The sequence below is a fragment of the Cardiocondyla obscurior genome, linkage group LG02 (assembly GCF_019399895.1).
Source record: "Cardiocondyla obscurior isolate alpha-2009 linkage group LG02, Cobs3.1, whole genome shotgun sequence".
NCBI lineage: Eukaryota > Metazoa > Arthropoda > Insecta > Hymenoptera > Formicidae > Cardiocondyla > Cardiocondyla obscurior.
The window spans coordinates 11953841-11972892 of record NC_091865.1 but is presented as its reverse complement, the minus strand read 5'-3'; the positions used below and the strand labels follow the sequence as shown (position 1 = coordinate 11972892).

The window sequence follows — 19052 nt, the reverse complement described above, 5'->3', positions numbered from 1 at the left end:
AATGAACGTAAAACTTGTCAACAAAAATTGCGATGCACTATTTTTCAATCATATTTCAAAGACGTGTTACTAACTGCATGATAACGGATAATCCAAGGTTGTCGCTTTTATTTTCTTTAAAAGATTCTTTTTTCTTTAGAAAAAAAAAGAGAGAGAGAGAGTTTGCGCATTATTCTATTTTATAGACTTATTATTTCGCATATCTCTCGCTTTACGTAACGATATCGCGCTCTTTCCGCAAGAGCACAAAGACGGAACCTGCGAGGATCGTTGGAATCGGACGGAATCAATTTTCACGCGATCGAAGCCTTCGAACTTTTAATCGCCGGTTCGATCTGCGACCGGGCAATATTTCCCTCATAAACGGCAAGCATGGCGAATCCCGGTAGGGCCCCGCAATAAAGTTAGGGCCAATAAATAACGCGGTGGCGGCTGCAACGGGGTAGAAAGACAGGGCTGGGGGACCGTGGCCAATCGCGGCCGCCGCTCCGATTCTCACCCCTCGTTGATCGCGTATCGAGAGCGGCCGATACATACGTCGATCGGCATTGTTGATCCGGCCGAGCGATTATCGCGGACGCGCCAGACAACTGTGGGAAATTAATTCGGCGATTGTCGTCGCCAATGAACCGATCGGCTGCGTTCATAATCGTTTCAGTCACTTACGGTTACAGAAATCGAGACAGGTATACGCGTATCCGAGATTTTTCGAGTATTCGAGCATTTCAATATGTACCTTTTTCCGGTTGGAAGTAGAAAAAAAAAAAAAAAAATGTCCGTAATAAATTTTCATTCCCTTTTGTGCGTTAAGCTCTCCCGCAGCTTCTACGAAAATTTCCTCATTTGCGTAAAAGTAACTATTTCACTTTCTTATTTCTCTTTGTCTGCGACACAAGCAAGAAGAAATAAGTGAATTCCAAAAGCGAACTGAGCAAGAACCTTAGCATATTATCGGACTGTGAGCGTTTCCTCTAAATATCAATAAGGCGACCGTACCCTGAATTTAGAAAAAAAAAATTTAAAGCTCTAATTATGCTGAATGGACTAGTTGAGAAATGAAAAAGGGAACAAAATTTTTTTTCTTTTTATATACAATTTACTGCCTCGGAAATATATATTAGAAAATCCGTTCAATCAATACCGTTGACGGGACAACATTAATACTTTTCTTTTACCGACCCTCAGAATTATTGACGGCATCTGTTCTGCAAAACGCGCCTCTGCCCTTCGCCGAGTCCCGCGAGACAATCGTTAATTCGCGAGCAGATTTAATGGTAAGGCGCAACCAGGCGCGACACTTTACGCTCGTACTATTGACGAAGTAGCGAGAAATGTTATCATATATAAAAGAGAATCGCACTGCCGAGCCCCCCGTCAACCTTCCCATTGATTCGCGGCGGGGTGTCATCGAGGTTTGCCAAGCTTTCAGCTGGTGAAGCAATAGTTGTGACATCCAATTAGCCGCAGACCCGTTAGAATTTAAAAATATTGCGTCACGTTACGACACGGCAGGCAACATCTTGCTTTAGAAAAGCGGAAAAAAAATTTCGTTCCGTGCGATCCTTCGACATCTGCTTGGTTCTTTTCTCTCTTTTTGTCTCCTCGACTGGACCTGCCTGATTATTTTTCCTGAAGAAGGTGCAGACACGCGCGAAAATCGCATTCGACACGCGTGATTCTGTAACAACCGAGTTTAGGCCGTGGTGTCGAAACAGTTGGAGTGTAGGTAGTGATTTTTCCATCAGCGCTGAATTCGCAGGGATTCTTTGCCTACCTCGGATCGCTCCCATGCAATAATTTCGACGTTAACGTTACAGTTATTCGTTAAATTAGAAAAAAAAAAATCAATCTCGATGCGTGAGTGCGGCTTATTATTTTTAGTTAATAATCAATTTTTATTTTCCGACGCGATATAAAAGTAAATTTTTATCGCGCATTGCACGTCGGGTATTAGCATTAATTAACAGTTAATTCGCGGATCGTAATAATCGTTGTTTAAAAAAGGTATACCATAGTATATACTACCTACATCGGGGCCCCGATATTTTTTCTGCATAACGACCATTTCCGCTTATATTTTTTTTTCAGTTTGTCTGCGGATTCGATACGGTAATATCCGAGTGAAAGCGTTCGGTAATCGCGCGGTTGTCAAACACGGACCTCGAAACAGCTTGGACTTATAAAAAGCGTATTTCATGATAACAATACCTCTGACTTTACAATGGGACGCTTTATAACGATCACGGGACTTAACTGCACAATGCAACGCGCTAACTACTTTGTTCAGGCGGAGAACCCTAAATCTGCCTTAGCAGTGACCATACAATGTTTTTCGGCGACTTGTTTTATTCATCCTCATCTCGGCGATGACATAACTTGCCGTTTCTATCCCTTCGATGGTGAATTATAGCAAGGATTTTTCCCTCCCTCCTTTTACCCCTTTTTTTTTTTTCCACCACGCTGTCGACTTGGGACTTTTATGACGTTTCATCCCTTATAACTGCGGGTATACATATAATCACGAGTCTACACAAAAGTTCCAATGCTCAACTATATTATACTCACGTCCCTATTACTGACCAGTTTAAATTGGCATTTATTTAACATTATTACGCATTATACTTTTCCTTCGGCGGTAAATTAATTTTTACACGATTTAATTAACAATTCCGTTTCCGCGCTGCAACTTTTAACGCAGCTTACATTCTTGAAAATAATAAATGTTTAATCAAAATTAAATGGTCGTTGAAATCAACTTTTAAAATTTTTACGAGCCATACTTTCTCGGAATAGTGAATGCTGCTGAAGCATTGAATTGTCTTAGAATTGGGAACTTAAGTGCCTTCGCCTTTTCAGACGTAAATAACAGTGTCTTAGGTATTCGCGCGCGTTCCGGTACGTGGGCGAGCGTCGACAACCGTTCGCGTTTGTCTCATCGCGTCCTGATGGGTCATTAAACCGACGACGTTCATACGAAATTATCTCGTTTCATCGGGACCATCGACGGAAAACCGGTAAACGAGCTCGGAGCTCGCCCGCATCCCTATACGGCCGGGGGGTGAATCACTCGTAGAGTTAATTGTCCTCACCGCACCCCATCCCCGTCCCCATTTACGTGCACCCTAGCTTGTATTTATGTACATACTACATTTAAGGCCTTAAATATTAGTCAAAAACTATCGCTGCTTTTGTGCAAGGGCCATACATGTTTCCGTACGAAAGACACATTGCTTTAGCAAACGATTCAACCGTTTCGATACTTAACATTCGAAAGATCAATATTTCTTTAAAAAAAAGAGATTTAACTTTCAGACAGATTTTATTCGCTTTAAGTAAAAAGGCACGACGAATGAAGCTAATGAATTATCGGCTCTCGTTTATTTTTGTAAAGAACGTTGTACTTTGAGGAAAAATTTTAATGCAGTTATGTGTATCATTGTTTAGAAAATGCGAAACACGTGTTCGTTGCTTGAGAACACTTACGGATAAGCCGAAGATGGGCGGCGGAAGGATTTATTTAACGCGGTGCGACGTTTTCTTTAGTTTTCCTAGCACGTACACGGGCACCTCGGAAAACTTCACCGACAAGAGCCGGCGCGAACCGTTCCCATTACGCGAAATAAATGCGAGTTAATTAAAGGGAGGAAACAATTACTCGCGAATAAATCGCCGCCGTTAATCCGTTATAGCGCGGACAAGTTAAACTTCTCCTCTCGCCACCAATTCTCTTTCTCTCTCTCTCTCTTTCTCTCTCTCCCTCTCGCGGGTGCACACGCTTACGGAGGCTTTACGAGAAATAGGGATTTGCGAGACCGACCTCGACGTCGGGGCGCGTTCGCATAATTGGCTTTGAGCGTTGCCACCTGAGCCCCAAAGTCGAAACCGAACGGTTGGAGGCGAGGCGGAAGACGAAATGGATCATTCGATTCGCGAAGATTGCTTTAAAACACCTTCCTCTCTTCAGGCATACTTAGCACTGTTTCACAGTGCGATTTAAACTTTGAAAAATTGCGTATGTAATTTTTTAATAAAGTTAAATTTAGAATTTTCTTGAATTTTAATTCAAGTCACTACTTTGCCCACCCGTTTTAACTGCTTACCCGTTCAAATTAAATTCTTTATGGGAGGAATAACGAGACAAATTAAATGCCGGTATTTTTTTCTACGAATTCGAAATTGACGGCTGAAGACGTGGTCGACTGTGCCGCAAGTATTCATGAAAGACAATGAAACGTCTTTCCGTTTGGAAGCTACACTACTTTCTACATCGAGCTACTGTTACTATAGGCAACGAATCTACGAGTCGTTAATGTTAAAATTATCAATTTTTAATTATACCACGCTAAAACATAAATCATATTTTATCGTAGATTCGTTCCCTCGATAAAAAAAAAAGTTGTGACTCACATTTGATGCGGCGCAGGCGGAATTCAGCAACCGGAAGATCGTTGATAGAATAATAATCTGTAACATAAAAAAAAGCAAAAATGAAAAATTAAACTGAAACAAATAAATAAGAAAAATGGTTACTTTGAGAAATAAGAAAAGATACTTACCCAAATCGTTGTTCCGCCGATGCCCGATGTCCATCCGGGACCTGGTCCTCCTCTCAGAACTCAGTTCCATCCACATGTCACTCGTGGAACACTCGCGAATACCGTGAAAGTTACTTAATTAAACCCCTTAATATCAATTAAAATATTTCGCGCGACACAGTAGACGATACTCGCGATAAAACGGCCGACAAACCGGCTACGGTTCACTTTCCAGTAATCGACGAGGATATAGAAGCGCCTCCAGATTCTTATCTAAACAGAAAAAGATTTTTACTTAAATAATATCTTTGACTGACTCGGGTATGTATACATACGCTAGCCGCTGTCGCGGCAGCAAACCCTATGGTGTTTTTATGGTGTTAAACATATCTGTTTTTCAGTGTATGTAGGACATACTGTATCTCGCTCGCTATCTTTACGCATTTAACCGCGTTATAAAAATGAATAGATATTATTTCGAGTATAAAGCCGAACGTTTGCATTGTGACTTTAATGTATCATTATAAATCTGTACTTGATAGAGACACCGCAGTATTCGCCGATTGGATTAATCATTCGTACTTTCCGCAATCAACTTAAAGAAATGTACGGATGAACTTAGATAGATCGTCGGACATCGTTCAATGTCCGCGGCGTCGTTAGACGAAGGTATAACAATCAAGGCGTTATTACAGTCTACTTTGCGATAAGATGTTTTCCGTACGTGCCCGTAAAAGGTTCTCAGCGACGAGTTATATATTCGTGAAACGCGAAATAATTAATACCAACAAATTTTCATAATAGTTACGCCGAATATCTCTTGCAAAATTTATTGTATTTATAATTTTGCACTTTTATTATCTCACACGTATGGGATAATTATAGAAAATCGTTTAACGAATTTTCAATTAAACACGACCGATTGGATGTAAAAATTCTATCTCGAGATAAGCCGCGCTCTTTCGTAAATACATTTAATGCGGAAAAATACCTTATTGTCTCGATGCAGTAGTTCGGTAGCGAGTCGGACAAAGAGAGGGTTCAGCCTCGCCATCCCTAGCTCAGTTTCTCGTCGATGATTGGCGGTAGCGGAGGGAAGAAACTCGGATCGCGACGACGACGGCCACGGCGATGAAGGGGTGGTTGGAGAGTAACTTGGTAGAGGGGATACCTCCGCGCCGCGATCCGTGGCTCGCCAGAGAATCTCCCCGTCGACCCTGGCAACCCCTTTCCTCGAACTCCGCGTAAGTCGTGAAACGCCATCATCAAGCATTCATAACGTGTAGCGGCGTGTTTATCAGGGGGATTGCCTTCAGTCATCTCTTCTCTCTCTTTCGGACCCTCTTTCCTTACGTAAGAAGTGCGCCAGTAACAAAAACGCTGATGACTGAAAAAGAAACACACAACGTTAGTAAAATATAATATATTTATGATTATTACATTTATGACTTTAATATATTTTTTTTTATGATGAATCAGTTTGGTTTTTTCAAAAGAGATCCTAAATATGTCTTTTAAAAAAGTAAGAGTAGAAAAATAGCTAAAAATTATATCTGTCACATTGTTTGCTTGTCATCGCAGACAAAAAGGTTTAGAAAGCGAAAAGTTTTGTACCTTAAGAAACCTGTTTAAAAACGTATAATGAAGTGCTTAATACCTGTCAGACCATTTTTCTTCAATAAAACGACCTTCGCAATCTATGTTCTTAGACAACGCTTTACTTAGACTTTGTTCTATACGTAATTTACATAAATGACTCTAATAAATAACATTATGACAAAAAAAAAGACAAAATACGGAAGATCCTTCGTCACAAAAATAATGATGCGCGATAGCAAGAACAATTAAAACGCTATAATTAAATTCGTGCGTGCGATTATGATAGTTCATATCGCGGCGCGAGTCCCGAGAATCACGGGGGTGTGCGAAGGTAAAGGGAAAGTGATCGGGGAAGGGAAACTTACCAACATTAATCGCGAGAAGAGTCGCTGCATCCCTGCGAATAACTTTCCAAACCAGACGACGATTACGGCGTCTGGTGTCCGATATACATCTCGTGAAAGAGAGCGGCGGCGCGGCACGTGCTGACATATGGATTTCCGGGGCTTTGCTTGTCTGGTCTAGTCGCGGTGGCCGGGGTCTTTGTGTGCGGGGGTGGTAAATGGGATGTCATCGTGTTAAATGGCCCCTGATGCCCCAGCGACAGCCACGGGGCCCCATTGAAAAGCGCCCGGCATGGGCCAATTCTTGCGGCTAATTCTCGCCGTTTATACGTTTAATTGCCCCTGCCGTGCCACCTGGACCACCGCGCGCGAAAGCATTAGAAAGCGAGGATTCGATCCCCGGGTCCGTTTAACGGGGCGCGTTTAGCATCTCGGGCATGTGCCGTTCGCGACGAGCGGCCTGGTCCCACCCCCCTCTGCAACCCCCTCGCTCTTTCTTACTCCCGCTCGTCGGGTTATTGATTTACGAGAGCGCCTCTTTTCGGCGGATACGTTGCACATCGATGCAGTCGGACGTGGTTAAAATTGCCGGACTGGACCACCCAGTAATGAATAAATCAAGGCATCCGCTCTCGGCCACGAAGCAGCGATAATGGCAGCAACGATGACCTCGTAACAATACCACAGCTGACCAGGATTATTAACGCCCTCATAAGCGACTGCACCTTTTCTTTGAGGATCTATCCAAGCAACGATTCGATTGGGAAGATCGAGTCCTCGGCGAGTACTTACAGCGAGCTGCAAATTAAAAAAAAAAATTTTATTTTTGTTTCAAATTACCGCTTTGTGAAAATCGTAAAAAAAAAACCGCTATTGATAATCGCGCAATCCTCGTCTTATTATTTTAAAGATAACGTGGGAAGAGAAAAAAAAAAGCGCGCGTCCGGGAATTAATCCTCTTGGTAGGAGGAGATGCGCGGCTCTCGTCAAAGTGTCGTCGTTATCAACGTCCTGCTCGTTTCCGCGCTTGACGGGTCGTAAATCGCGGTATCGACGGCTCTCGCGAAAAAAAAAAGGGCGACGCGACGACGGGAAAAGAAGAGAAATTGATGGGGCGAGCCAAAACTTCGTGTACGCGCGGTGCCCACGGCGAAAGGAAATAGGGGGTGTATTGGAAATTCTGCACGAGCGAAAGCCATAAGGGCTGACCGTGAAAAGTGTTCTTTTGACAAAGAAACGACCGATTATTAGGGGAAAATTAGGGACAGACGTGATATTACAAATGAAACCTGCAGCTTAAGCGCGGAAGAATTTTGCATTCTTAATTTTTCAACTCCATTATGATCTCAAATTATTTTATCCTACAAGTCGGGGGATTTGAGGTTCGATTTGATTTTAATATTTATTTAATATGTCGAAGCAAAGACGGTCTTGGCGATTTTCGAGATCGAGAACGACCTGATGGAAGTACCGTCTTTGTCTGGACATACTAATTAAATATTACAATTAAATCGAACGAGAGTAACGAATAGATAGTCGCGGGGGGGGGCGGGGGTGGGACGGGGTGAGAGCGAGCGCGAGCCTACGTGCCGCGCGCCAGGTATATTCACCCACTACTCCCACTCTCGCTTTGTCCTTCTCCAGCGGTCGCGCGAGAACACACGTACTACGCACTGTACAGCAGCCACGTGCCAAAATTAATACGTACTTGCGTTTAAAGAAAACGGCCCGGTGCGAGAACTATCTTTTCCTCTCCATTCCCCGTGTGAGGAGAGCACGTGTGATTCTCCGTGTGAGGAGAGCACGTGTAATTGCGTCTCCTTTCTTTAAAGCACGCACTACGCAGCGACCGCGTGTTCGTGCCGAAAGTAATACGTATTTCCGTTCAACGAAAACCTCGCGATACGAGAACTATCCTCTCCTCTCTATTCTCCGTGTGAGGAGAGCACGTGCGATTACGTCTTTCGTTAAAGTACGCACTACGCAGCGACCACGTGTTCGTGCCGTATCGGTCGTTCCGGGAGTCTCGTACGGTATTCGGACGTAATTTTTCGGCATGGCTGTATTTAAAACGCGAGTGCAATGTAATTTTCGCGATTGTAAAGTTACGGTCGGGGTGTTCGCGAGTGTCCAGTGCGCGGTAGGACTCGTGCCATCTGAGAGGAGGAGGAGGCCCAGGAAGGGTATCCTGCACCAGCGGAGCAACCCCAGGGTAAATAATATCAATTTTCCTTCCGAATTAAATGCTTCAGATTTTTCCTAACATTTTTTTAATACTTTATTTAATTAATTTAATATGTATGAAATAATTTTTTTAATTTTTCTGTTACAGATCAAGAGGAACTCCGCTGTAGTGCAGTGAGAAATATACGAACCGCAGCCGGTTCGTCGGTCGTTTCGGGAGTGCCGCTAGATCTCGGACGTTTTTTTACGATTATTTTATTATCGGAAGTGCGTTCGCGAGTTTCTAGTGCGCGGAAGGATGACTCGACACGTCCCATCTGAGAGGATGAGCAGGCCCAGGAGGCATCATGCATCGGCGGAGCAACTTTTAAGTAAGCATGAATTTTTTAATATTAAATCTTAATTAAAAAAAAATTTGTACTTTTTTTTTATTAATCTTATTAATTTTCTGGCACGTCTACATTAATATTTTTCTTTTTATGTTACAGCCACCGGCAGAATTTTACAACTCCGCTGTATGCAGATTGGGTAAGCCTGTAACTTGTTTTCAGGATTTTCTCTTTACAGCAGTGCCGAAAAATAACGCGCGCAAGTAATTAATAAATTTCGCGAATATAAAATCACGGTCGCGTTCGCGAGTGACTTGTGCGCGGAAGAATGACTCGTCACGTCCCATCTGAGGAGGAGCAGGCTCAGAAAGGACATCATACATCGGCGGAGCAACTTTTAAGTAAGTATTAATTAAAAAAAAAAAAAATCTTTCTTTTTCTTTATTCACAAAAGTAAAAGCGCATACGAATCGGCGGTATTGTTTAAGCTTCGAAGACAAGTGGCGTCGATATCGCGAATAAAATCAGGCGTCGAATGAGCAAGTAATTAGCGAGATGAAGGACAAGCGAGAAAAGACACGAATGAGAGAGAAGCGAGAGAAAAAAAAAAAAGCAATGGTGAACGAAGCTGCGCGAGCTACCGGCCGCGATCTCTAGGAAAATGAACGCCATAAATAAAGTCGGCCGGCCAATAATTCCGTCGCGATCGGGCGACGAGAGTTTTTCATCGGGCCGCGGGCGAGAAAGAGCGGCGCCGGGGGGTCGAGCTGGAGGCGACGGTACGCAGGAGGAAGCGGGAATACAGGGAGACGAGGAAATGCGGAAGCGAGCGCGGAGGGGGAGGGCAGGAGGGGTAGCGGGCCGGGTTGGCGTTCGGGCAGTTTGTAATCAAATTGAAAATTCCCAGCGCGGAGGAGGCCGATGAAAGAGTAACCAACGAACGCGATCGAAACGGGTCGTCCACGGGTCGCCGGAATAACGCCGTAACGTGACGACGGATAAACGGGGACCGTCCCGTGCCGCTTCCTCCGTGCCGCGCTACCTAACATCAATCCACTCACCTCCGCTTTTGCGTCCTTTTTTTCTTTTCCCCACCCCGTCCACGGCCACCCTCGCTCTCGTTGGATTTCCCTGGGGGGCGGTGGGCGCCGACGGGGGCTGTCCGTGTAAAAAAGTTGGCGCGAGTAATTCAGCATCGCCGGGGCTCCATTAGGGACACGCGCGCTGGGATTGAAGCACCTATAATATCGATAAACTTAGCGATCTCCGACGCCATAATCGCGCGTAGATGGATTTACAGATTCAACCCAGGTTACATCGCTCGGATCGTACGACGCGTGCGGGAAAATGACTCGCGTTCGTTAAAATTATGTAATGTATATGTACGTGGATATATAATTGGAAGTTATCTATGAAAATCGTATGCATTACGATGTATTTAAAGTATATTACCTGTATATTTCGCAAGTATCAAACGTAAGCAAATAAGGTGACTCTTCCAATTGAAGAAGCAAATGGCTGACTGCGCGTCTCCACAGACATCGAGTCCGTGGCGTCACCTGTTGAAATATATATTTATTATTTCCCGTCGGTAACTAACTGTGAAGTCTATCTTGTATCTTTCATGTAATATCATTACATTATTTTATCGGTTACTACTATAAATTGTTAAAAATTGCGATTGCAAAAGATTCAAATCGCAAAATACAACTATCTTGAAAATTAGTTAAATATTAAAACATAAATTACATTATACATATGTATAAAGTTATCTTAAATTCTTTTTTTATACTTTCAAAAATTTTTCATATTTTTAAAATCGTTTTTTCGTAAAATTTCTTATACTTTAATAAATTGTACTTTTATAGATTAAAAAAAAAATTGATTGGTAGCAAATCAACTTTCATATCGATATCATTATATTAAACTTCTATATTACACAATAATATTTCATAGCATGCACTGTAGCATATGCCTGTATACGAAAGAAAATTATATAGAAAGGAAATGTTTATTTTATTTTAACAATGACCATTTAAGCTGTTCCTTGGCCGATTGCAATACCTGAAACAAAAAATTTATACATATGTATATGTGTTCATGAATACAATCTTAATCAATCAAATTTAATTGTTTAAAATTTATAACTTATTACCTGTGCTACCGTTTGTTCCCCAAGTGGAATGTCATCCGTTCGCAATGCTACCCTTTGAACTACACTTGTCGCGTCTGCATCCAAAATAATGCTGAAAAGATAAACCTGTTACCTTGCTGTTGAATTTAATATCAATTAAATAAATATTTCACTTACCCATTGTCACAAATTTCATCCATCGCTAACATTACTATATCCAAACTGTCTAACACTGCTCTTTTCTCCACGTTCTTTCTAAGAATCTGACTGACTGAGTCATACAGACAGTTCAGGACACTCATTAAAATCAACTGAAACAAGTACAATGAATTAATATGTACATTCTGTAACAGCACTTGAGCTATTTGACAGTTTTATAATTTTACAAACCTCGTTTTCATGCGAGCTGCCCATAACATAGAAAAACAAGTCCACATTACTTTTGTAAACACAAGTCAAACCATCCAACATAATGATCTCTGCGTTTGCTCGATGGGTTTTACTAAATAAATTTTTCTCAAAGGTTTTCTGTTCCTTCGGGGTTGGAAATATATTTTTGTCATAGTACTTTGCCAAAATCCTGTTGCCATCGTTGTCAAGGATGGCCATTCCCTTAACTGTGTACAATGTGGGCTCCTAAAATAATTATTAAAATTAAATTCTGCAAAGCACATGCTACATGATTAAATACGCGATACAACATATATAAAATAATAAATATAATTTAGGAATAATAACGAATTTTCCAAGATTATTTTCTTCTTTTCTTTGTAAAAGAAAATGACATACATTAGAAATAAAAATTGACTGTACCATATGATTCGTTAAAAACTAAATGTGCCACTTTTAGGTTATGTCACGTAACTTTCTTGCTTGCTTGCTCGTACAAAGGGTACTAAGAACACTTTGCTAATATTTAATGCAAAAATAATTAATATTTATCTTGAAAACTAACCAGTGGTTGACCATCCATGTTTACGTCAGATTAACTTGATTTTGACGTGTCAACCAGGCCTTCTTCTATTCTTGCGATGATTTAGGTTAAATGCAGATATCCTGATTCAGCGTCGATACCTAGATATTAATCGATGATATTGCCGGTTACTGTCGATGATGAAAATGACGGTCAGGGTACTCGCAAGTTGATTTTTACCTCAGCCGCGTAATGCTGTAATGACGTTACACCCCGGTTTCTTTAGCTGTGAAAGAGAGAGGGGATGGGGAGGGAAAAGAGGGGGAGAAAGGGAGAAGAGAAAAAGATGTATTAAAAAAAATTAGGATAATTTTTTTTTTTTAATTGCTCATATTTTTCAAAATGTTGTTCCGCATAGCTAAACACTTTGTTGAACAATTTATCTAAGATCTCGTTTTTTGATCGGTCGAGACAGAGAGAGAGACTAACATTTTTTTTTATGTCGATTTGAAGAATTTCCGGATTCTATTGTTTATTATACGTAGTTTTTCAAGGGAGAATCGCAGCTCCATGTATAGTTTTCTTCCGAGTTGTTGGCTGCAGCTTGAGCAATGTTTCCCTGCCCTGCCAGAATGGTAGCCGAATCTGCGTTTTTTTATTTTATGAATCTAATTTTTGCCTTTTTCCTTCATTCTCCTCTATGTTTTTTTGGCCATACAAACTAAAATGAACATACAGAAGATTAGCAACACGTTTTCGTTCTCGTGATTGAATATGCATACAATTTACAAGCAATTATCCCGTTTTAAATCGTAATACAATAGTAAATGCGTATATAATTAATTAATAATTAAAGTTACTTACTTTGAACTTATAGAAAACTTGAATTTAAGCTTCAGGAAATAAAAGGCAGCTCTCACTGTTCCGTTAGTTTCCATTTTAAAGATTCTTGTAGCTCGCAAATGGGTTGGATAACACAAAATAATTTTACGAACACACATTATGTCGAAGTTATAACAAAGTAACGCCGTAGTACAGCGAATAAAGTGAAGCAGAATGATGATGGTGACGAAATGCCAACGAAATAACGCGCGCGCTCGGGTTTGAGGCCCCACTTTTTATTTCTTACGTATCCCTTCGTCCAAAGGAAAGAAGGGATAAAATTTTATGTTTGTTTTTTAAAGAGATAGAACCATAGCGACGTTAAATGATATTTTGCTATCAACATTCGGCGTGCTGAACAAGAATATTAAATTTCACTCTGCACGTAGTTTTGATTTCTCGCTTAAGAATTGATAGCGAGTGTAGCCCGAGTTCGTATAATAGACTTCTTAGAATCCTGTCCACAAGTATTTATTCTTTGCTTTATTTCAAAGAATAAAAGTTTGAAGAGACGAACAAGAGTTTTATTAATTAAGTTCCTATAGAGTTTTAAGATCATGGCCAAAAAAAAAATTAAAAGCCCGCATTGAATAACATGGGTTGCTTTTCACTTAAAATAATTCGATACGTTTGACTGTTTTACGGAAAGTAAATCAAAATGTGCAGAATAGATGAAAGAACTCTGGTTAGTCTCTTCACGTGTCAAGTTCGTTTATACTCGTCCAGAGAGTCTTTATGTTGTGTCCGCTGACACTGTGTCACAAGTAAAACAATGCTAATCGCTCGAGGACCCATAGAATACGGATCCAATATCTCGAGTTATTTATATGATCTCTTATCTCCGTGAGTTCTTAGAAATTCAGCACCTCTCGAGCTAACGTTTGCAATGCTAATTAACTACTTTTGCTTAACAGAGAATAAGTATAATAATAATAAAATAATAAAATATAATATAAATAAAATTTAAAATAATATATTTTTTCGGATTATTATACTAATCTTTTTTTAAAAACTTGGTGAATTTACGGATAAACTCCGGTCCATTCCAGTACCCTCTAAAAAAAAAATTATACGAAGATTTAATATAAAATTCTACATGTTAAAATATTTAACATATCGTAGTTTATTTAAATACTTACTTTAACATCAAGCGCCAGTATATAAATGGAAATACATATTTCTTCAATAAAAACATGGAGTAAAATTCTTTACTTTGGTTCACCGGAAAGGTCTCCTTCGGTTGTAAATTATAATCGAATTCTGCCAGAATGCATTTGTTGTAACAAGTAATTAACGGGCACGATGCATAACCGTCATAAGCCATTGTCATTGGTTTGCCGGCCAAATCATCTAATATATTTTGGTACAATACCTTTCCCTGCGCGGCTGCATAACAAATGTATAAATCATTCTATTTTATTATCTCCTTAATTAAAAAAATACTTTTCTTTACCTATTGCAGCCATTGTTTTCGAATTCGGTGTACTTGTGCAATCGCCTATGCCAAATATATTAGAATATTTCGTATGCTGTAGCGTTTTCGGATCGACAGAAACAAATCCGGCTTCGTTAGTCAATGCTGGATGTTCCTTCAAAACTGTAGGCGGTCCCATCGGAGGCGTTACGTGAAGAAAGGAATACTAATTAATAAAATAATCGATTTAAATTTATAAATAATTACATTCACGCCATTTTTATTTAAAATAAAACATACGTCCTGTGTTAATGTTTCTCCTGGTGAACCTAGTTTCTCAAACGTCGCTTGTTTTTTGCTCGGATCTATCTTTACTAGATTCGTTTGAAGATTGACAGTAATGTCTCTCCTTTTGCAAACGTCCCAGAGGGAATCGGCATATTTCTTGACTCCGAATATAACCGGCAATGACGTATTGTATACGATTTCAATACCACTTCTTAATTTACGCTTTAAATAAAATTAATATTATATGTATCAAACACTTTCCCTGCAAATTAATAAATTAAACTTATAAAAATATACCTTGCGATAGTAGTCTTCGGCAATGTAGACAATCTTTTGAGGTGCGCCCGGGCACTTAACTGGAGTATTCGGAAACGTAAATAATGCCGTTCCTCGTTCGGTATTTTTTATTTTCTTAAAAACTTGAGGCACAGTGTCGGTTCCATAAATAGAGCAGACTTGAGCATCAGGATCATATATACTGTCTGTCAAACCTGGAATCTGTAAAAAATATTTTAGTATAACACTTGAATCGGTATAAAAATTCAATTGAAACCACTTAAGCACTATGTATCTTACTTTATCCCAGTACAATTGCAACCCAAGTGCAACAATCATAATATCATATTGTATAGTATCTCCATTATGTGTTGACACTTTGTTAACATCTGGTTGAAACTCAACAACAGAAGTTTTTAGCCATTTAGCTTTTTTGGGTAAAACATCTTTCATAAATCTTCTTGATGAAGCATAGGGGCTAATGCCACCACCAACCAAGGTAAACAAAGGTTGATAATAATGTACCTAAAAAAGAAATAATGATTCTTACCTATTGACATGATTAATTCCTTGTAACAATAATACTCACATCACTGGGTTCTACCACAATAACTTGCTCTGGAGTATTCAGTTTTCTTGACAGTTTTGCTGCCATCGAACAGCCAGCTGTACCACCACCAACCACCAAGATTTTACAACTAATGTAACAAATAACAAGTATATCAAACAAATGGCATAAATTCTTTAACTAAACATTGTACTTACGAATGATGGACTTGTCTGCTTCCATTTTTTATTGGCATATACTTTAACAGCTGTATAGAATTGTGAGACAGCAGCAGGCGAGACATGGTGACAATATGTGTGGTTTAAATGTCTGTTAACCATTAAACACTCGTCATTGCAATGTCAGTGACACAGCACCAGAGAAGTAGCCCAGTCAGATTAAACTAAAAGAACGCAAATATAGATAACAGATATAATAAAATATATGGCGATAAAAAATAATTCTCGTTAGTAACGTGATATCGCGTATCGAAGCGAGGCATCTGTACCTTGTTTACATATAGCTCGTCCTTCAAAAATTTCCTGACTCTAGAGTACTTGTTCATATCCGGGTTGAATTAACCTCCTCCATCTCGCACGATGCCGCGATGCTGTGATCGCCAGTCGCCACTCGGAGGAAAAAAATAGTAATTGATACCTCCAGCCTTGGAGGCACGTTACGGCCCCCCGTATATTAAATGTCAACGTATGGTGCATCGTCACAATGTCGAGAACTTTCACAACTTTCAAACGCTACTTGATAACCTTTTACATTGAAATAAACAACCAGACCTTCGGAAAGTGCGTGAACCCTGCGAGACAAGTGGAATCCTTTTATAAGGGCTCGACAGACACGAGGGAAATAAATTCATGCGTGGCAGATATTTTAATTTCGAAATATTAATCCTTTAATTTTTAAAACAATAGTTCAATTTTTAAATAATACATACCCCTTTTTCTTCATTCTTTTTTTAATAAAAAAGATACGGCTGTTGAACATGGATCAGATTTACATTAGCAAGACCAGTAAAAAAAATATTTTTTTTTTATTAAAAACGTTTATATAAATTGATTAATGTAACTCAATACTTTTTTATAAAAAAGATATGGCCTTTGATGCTGTAAATTCGACACTGGAGACATCCTCGAGATCTCATTTTCTATCGAGATAATCGCGATCAATTAACTATGTGTACAAAAGAAATATTTTTATACAAAACAAAAATTAAATTTGTTTAAATAATAATTTTGATATTCGTTCTAATTCTCTTATTGAGAACAGCTTTTGCGAGTGCCGCCTTAAGCTGAAAAAATACGACGCGAGTCAGCTGGATTCTGGACGAGCGCCAAACTTTAGGTCGAATCAAACTCGGCACTCGCGCCGTCCGCGTCTAGTTAGAAACAAGGCATAAGAATTAAAATACGCGCAGAGCGGGCATACAGGTAAAGGAAAAGAACATTATCTTGACGAAAATGTTCTCTTTATTAAATCCATACCTTACGATTACACAGAAACAAATAGCATGCAGAATTAATTAAACAGCTGTACATATAAAACGCGCGAAAACGAGCGTTTCTTCTAATTTGCGTTGCTATATTTATAATAGCAGTGGGCAAACTCTCCTCTTCCCTTTCTCTCTCTTTCTCTCGCGACCAACAAGCGCGCTCGCGCGCCTCCTCAAAAGCTAGAATTGAAATTTTGAGTCTCGTCAAGAATAAAATCAAAATTAAAACGTGGAGAGACAGGGTAAAGAAAGTCTTTGGCAGTTGGTTTTAAATGATCGTTTTCTTCTCTCATTTATTGAGGATAACTTTTTTTTTTTATTTTTTTTCTTTTTTCTTTTCTTTTTTTTCTTGTTTGAACGCCGCCTTAAGCTAGGCAAAACTCGGCTCGGTTCAGCCGGGTCCCCCGATCCGCCACGAACTTTACCCCTCGCCGGCCCGATTCGCGATCAACTTCGCGGTAAACGCGAGGCACGGTACGCGTACACAGCAGGTTCGAAAATAAATTAAAAAAAAAAGGGGGAAAGGGGGATTAAAAAAAGGGAAAGGAAGAGAGGCGAATCGGAACGGCGAGCTCGTCGACCGGCAGTTGAAGTCCCGCTCAGTTTCCGTTTGATCGCCGTAAGAATCGCGCGAGTTCACCCTCTCGCGTCGCAAGGATGCGTGACGCGATGCGGGAAAGCCACGGGTTTTTCGCGGGACGTAAACGGCAACTGATCGCGGGATCAGTCATCGTACCAGACGCGAAAGGAAAGCTCTTTCTGGAGGCGCAACCGGGGTCACTCAAGGTATGCGAGAGCAGCAGTTTACATTCTTCCATATCTCTCTTTCCTCGCTCTGTTTATGTCTCTCATCGTGCAAATAGTCGGCTGTTAATTCTCTAACTTACAGCTAAATTAATTATGTACAGTTGTGGACACAATTCCCCGTCAACTTTCGCTAGTCGCCCGTTCTTCTCAAGAGCACGATTCGCGCACGAACCTCGTTGCAAATTCATGACTCGAGGATCGTGACGGAGGCTGCTTTCCTTCCCGCTTCTCTGACGACGATCGAATGTTCTTCCTGGCCTTGGACGGGAGTCGTCGAGAGGAGCACGTAAATGTCAATGATTAAATCCCGACCAAGATTTGTAATTCCGGGCATCGGGTCGATTGTCGGCGTATACGTTTGTCACCTTCGCTTTTCACAACAAAAAGTAAAATGTCGAGCCAACGCCAGGAATTACAAATCGCGGACAAACTGATAAACGCACATCGAACGAAAATGTGATAACAAAACGTTCCCTTTTTCCTCATATTTGAAGCGGAAAAAGATTTACAAAAATGCTAAACACAAAAAGTCTAGTTGTAGCAACCGAGAGTCGCATAACAAAAAGAATCTAAAAATTTCTCTTGCAAAATAATTACTTGATTGCAAATCACTTGCTCGCGAGATTGTGAAGACACGTAGAAAGAGAAAAAAAAAAGTTACATTAATTCTTACTGCTCCGCTCAAGGGCTCATTGTCCTTCGCAATAGATTTGCTAATTACGTGGTGTGACGAATCAGCAATGAACATTTATGCCACGTAGCCGAGATAAACAGAAAGTATTTTTCATGGAAGAAGACTCTGGCAGAATTTAGTATCATTCCCTTCTATTTTCTCTTTCTATTTATTAACATTTTTTTTTTCTTTTCTTCCACTATCTTCCTTTCTCGGTTACGAGGCTCGTATTACGCCAAATTACATGTCGGCGCGATAAAACAAACTCCACTGCTCTCTCTTTTACTATAAGAAATTTCCAATATTCCTGACGACGTACATCATGAGAGGCCTCGCAATTTTTATCGCGCCGAATAACTTGATCGCAGTTTAATCGAACGAAACGTCGTGAAAAACATCATCGCAACAACGATTAATCTACCGGCATATCGTACGATCGTCGTTAAATTCGTTATGCGCACTCCGCGTATACGCTGTACAACACGTTATTTAAAAAAATTGAGGGGGAAAAAAAAAAAAAGAAAGAAACGGAGGAACAAGACGTACTAATTGCGGATACATCGAATCTCGCTTTTTTACGATAAAGCGGCGAAATATTCTAATAACAAACCCGTTAATCGACT

At 40.2% G+C, this 19052-nt stretch overlaps 3 protein-coding genes across 7 annotated transcripts in view; all 3 read right to left on the bottom strand.

The window, feature by feature from the left end:
• Nucleotides 1–10766, bottom strand: part of Haspin (haspin) — a 42245-nt gene extending 31479 nt beyond the window's left edge. For all 3 annotated transcript variants that reach the window (XM_070672590.1, XM_070672649.1, XM_070672642.1), the window contains exons 1-6: nucleotides 10444–10766; nucleotides 10053–10230; nucleotides 6500–7276; nucleotides 5527–5922; nucleotides 4557–4808; nucleotides 4408–4464 (exon numbers count right to left, since the gene is read on the bottom strand). The gene's annotated coding sequence lies outside the window, so the exon portion shown is untranslated. The remainder of the gene's footprint in view (nucleotides 1–4407; nucleotides 4465–4556; nucleotides 4809–5526; nucleotides 5923–6499; nucleotides 7277–10052; nucleotides 10231–10443) is intronic.
• A 126-nt stretch (nucleotides 10767–10892) lies between these two features.
• On the bottom strand, nucleotides 10893–12338 carry Zetacop (COPI coat complex subunit zeta). Of its 2 annotated transcripts, none has more exons than XM_070672971.1 (5): nucleotides 12081–12338; nucleotides 11516–11761; nucleotides 11303–11436; nucleotides 11147–11237; nucleotides 10893–11055 (listed from the first exon to the last, which is right to left on the bottom strand). In XM_070672971.1, exons 1-5 carry the CDS (start codon nucleotides 12096–12098, stop codon nucleotides 11008–11010), a joined length of 537 nt encoding a protein of 178 aa, XP_070529072.1. In that variant the 5' UTR covers nucleotides 12099–12338; the 3' UTR covers nucleotides 10893–11007. The 2 variants fall into 2 exon arrangements, with proteins under 2 accessions (XP_070529072.1, XP_070529077.1); XM_070672976.1 differs by lacking the exon at nucleotides 12081–12338 and adding an exon at nucleotides 11939–12070.
• Nucleotides 12339–12405: 67 nt separating this feature from the next.
• Sqor (Sulfide quinone oxidoreductase) lies at nucleotides 12406–16247 on the bottom strand. 2 transcript variants are annotated; one of them, XR_011547318.1, is made up of 10 exons: nucleotides 15954–16247; nucleotides 15664–15848; nucleotides 15488–15596; nucleotides 15199–15423; nucleotides 14920–15120; nucleotides 14635–14844; nucleotides 14374–14560; nucleotides 14060–14306; nucleotides 12903–13975; nucleotides 12406–12759 (listed from the first exon to the last, which is right to left on the bottom strand). XR_011547318.1 is itself a non-coding variant. In XM_070672868.1 (9 exons), exons 2-9 carry the CDS (start codon nucleotides 15747–15749, stop codon nucleotides 13915–13917), a joined length of 1326 nt encoding a protein of 441 aa, XP_070528969.1. In that variant the 5' UTR covers nucleotides 15750–15848; nucleotides 15954–16247; the 3' UTR covers nucleotides 12406–13914. The 2 variants fall into 2 exon arrangements, 1 of the variants encoding a protein (XP_070528969.1); XM_070672868.1 differs by having other exon boundaries at nucleotides 12406–13975.
• Nucleotides 16248–19052: the final 2805 nt, after the last annotated feature.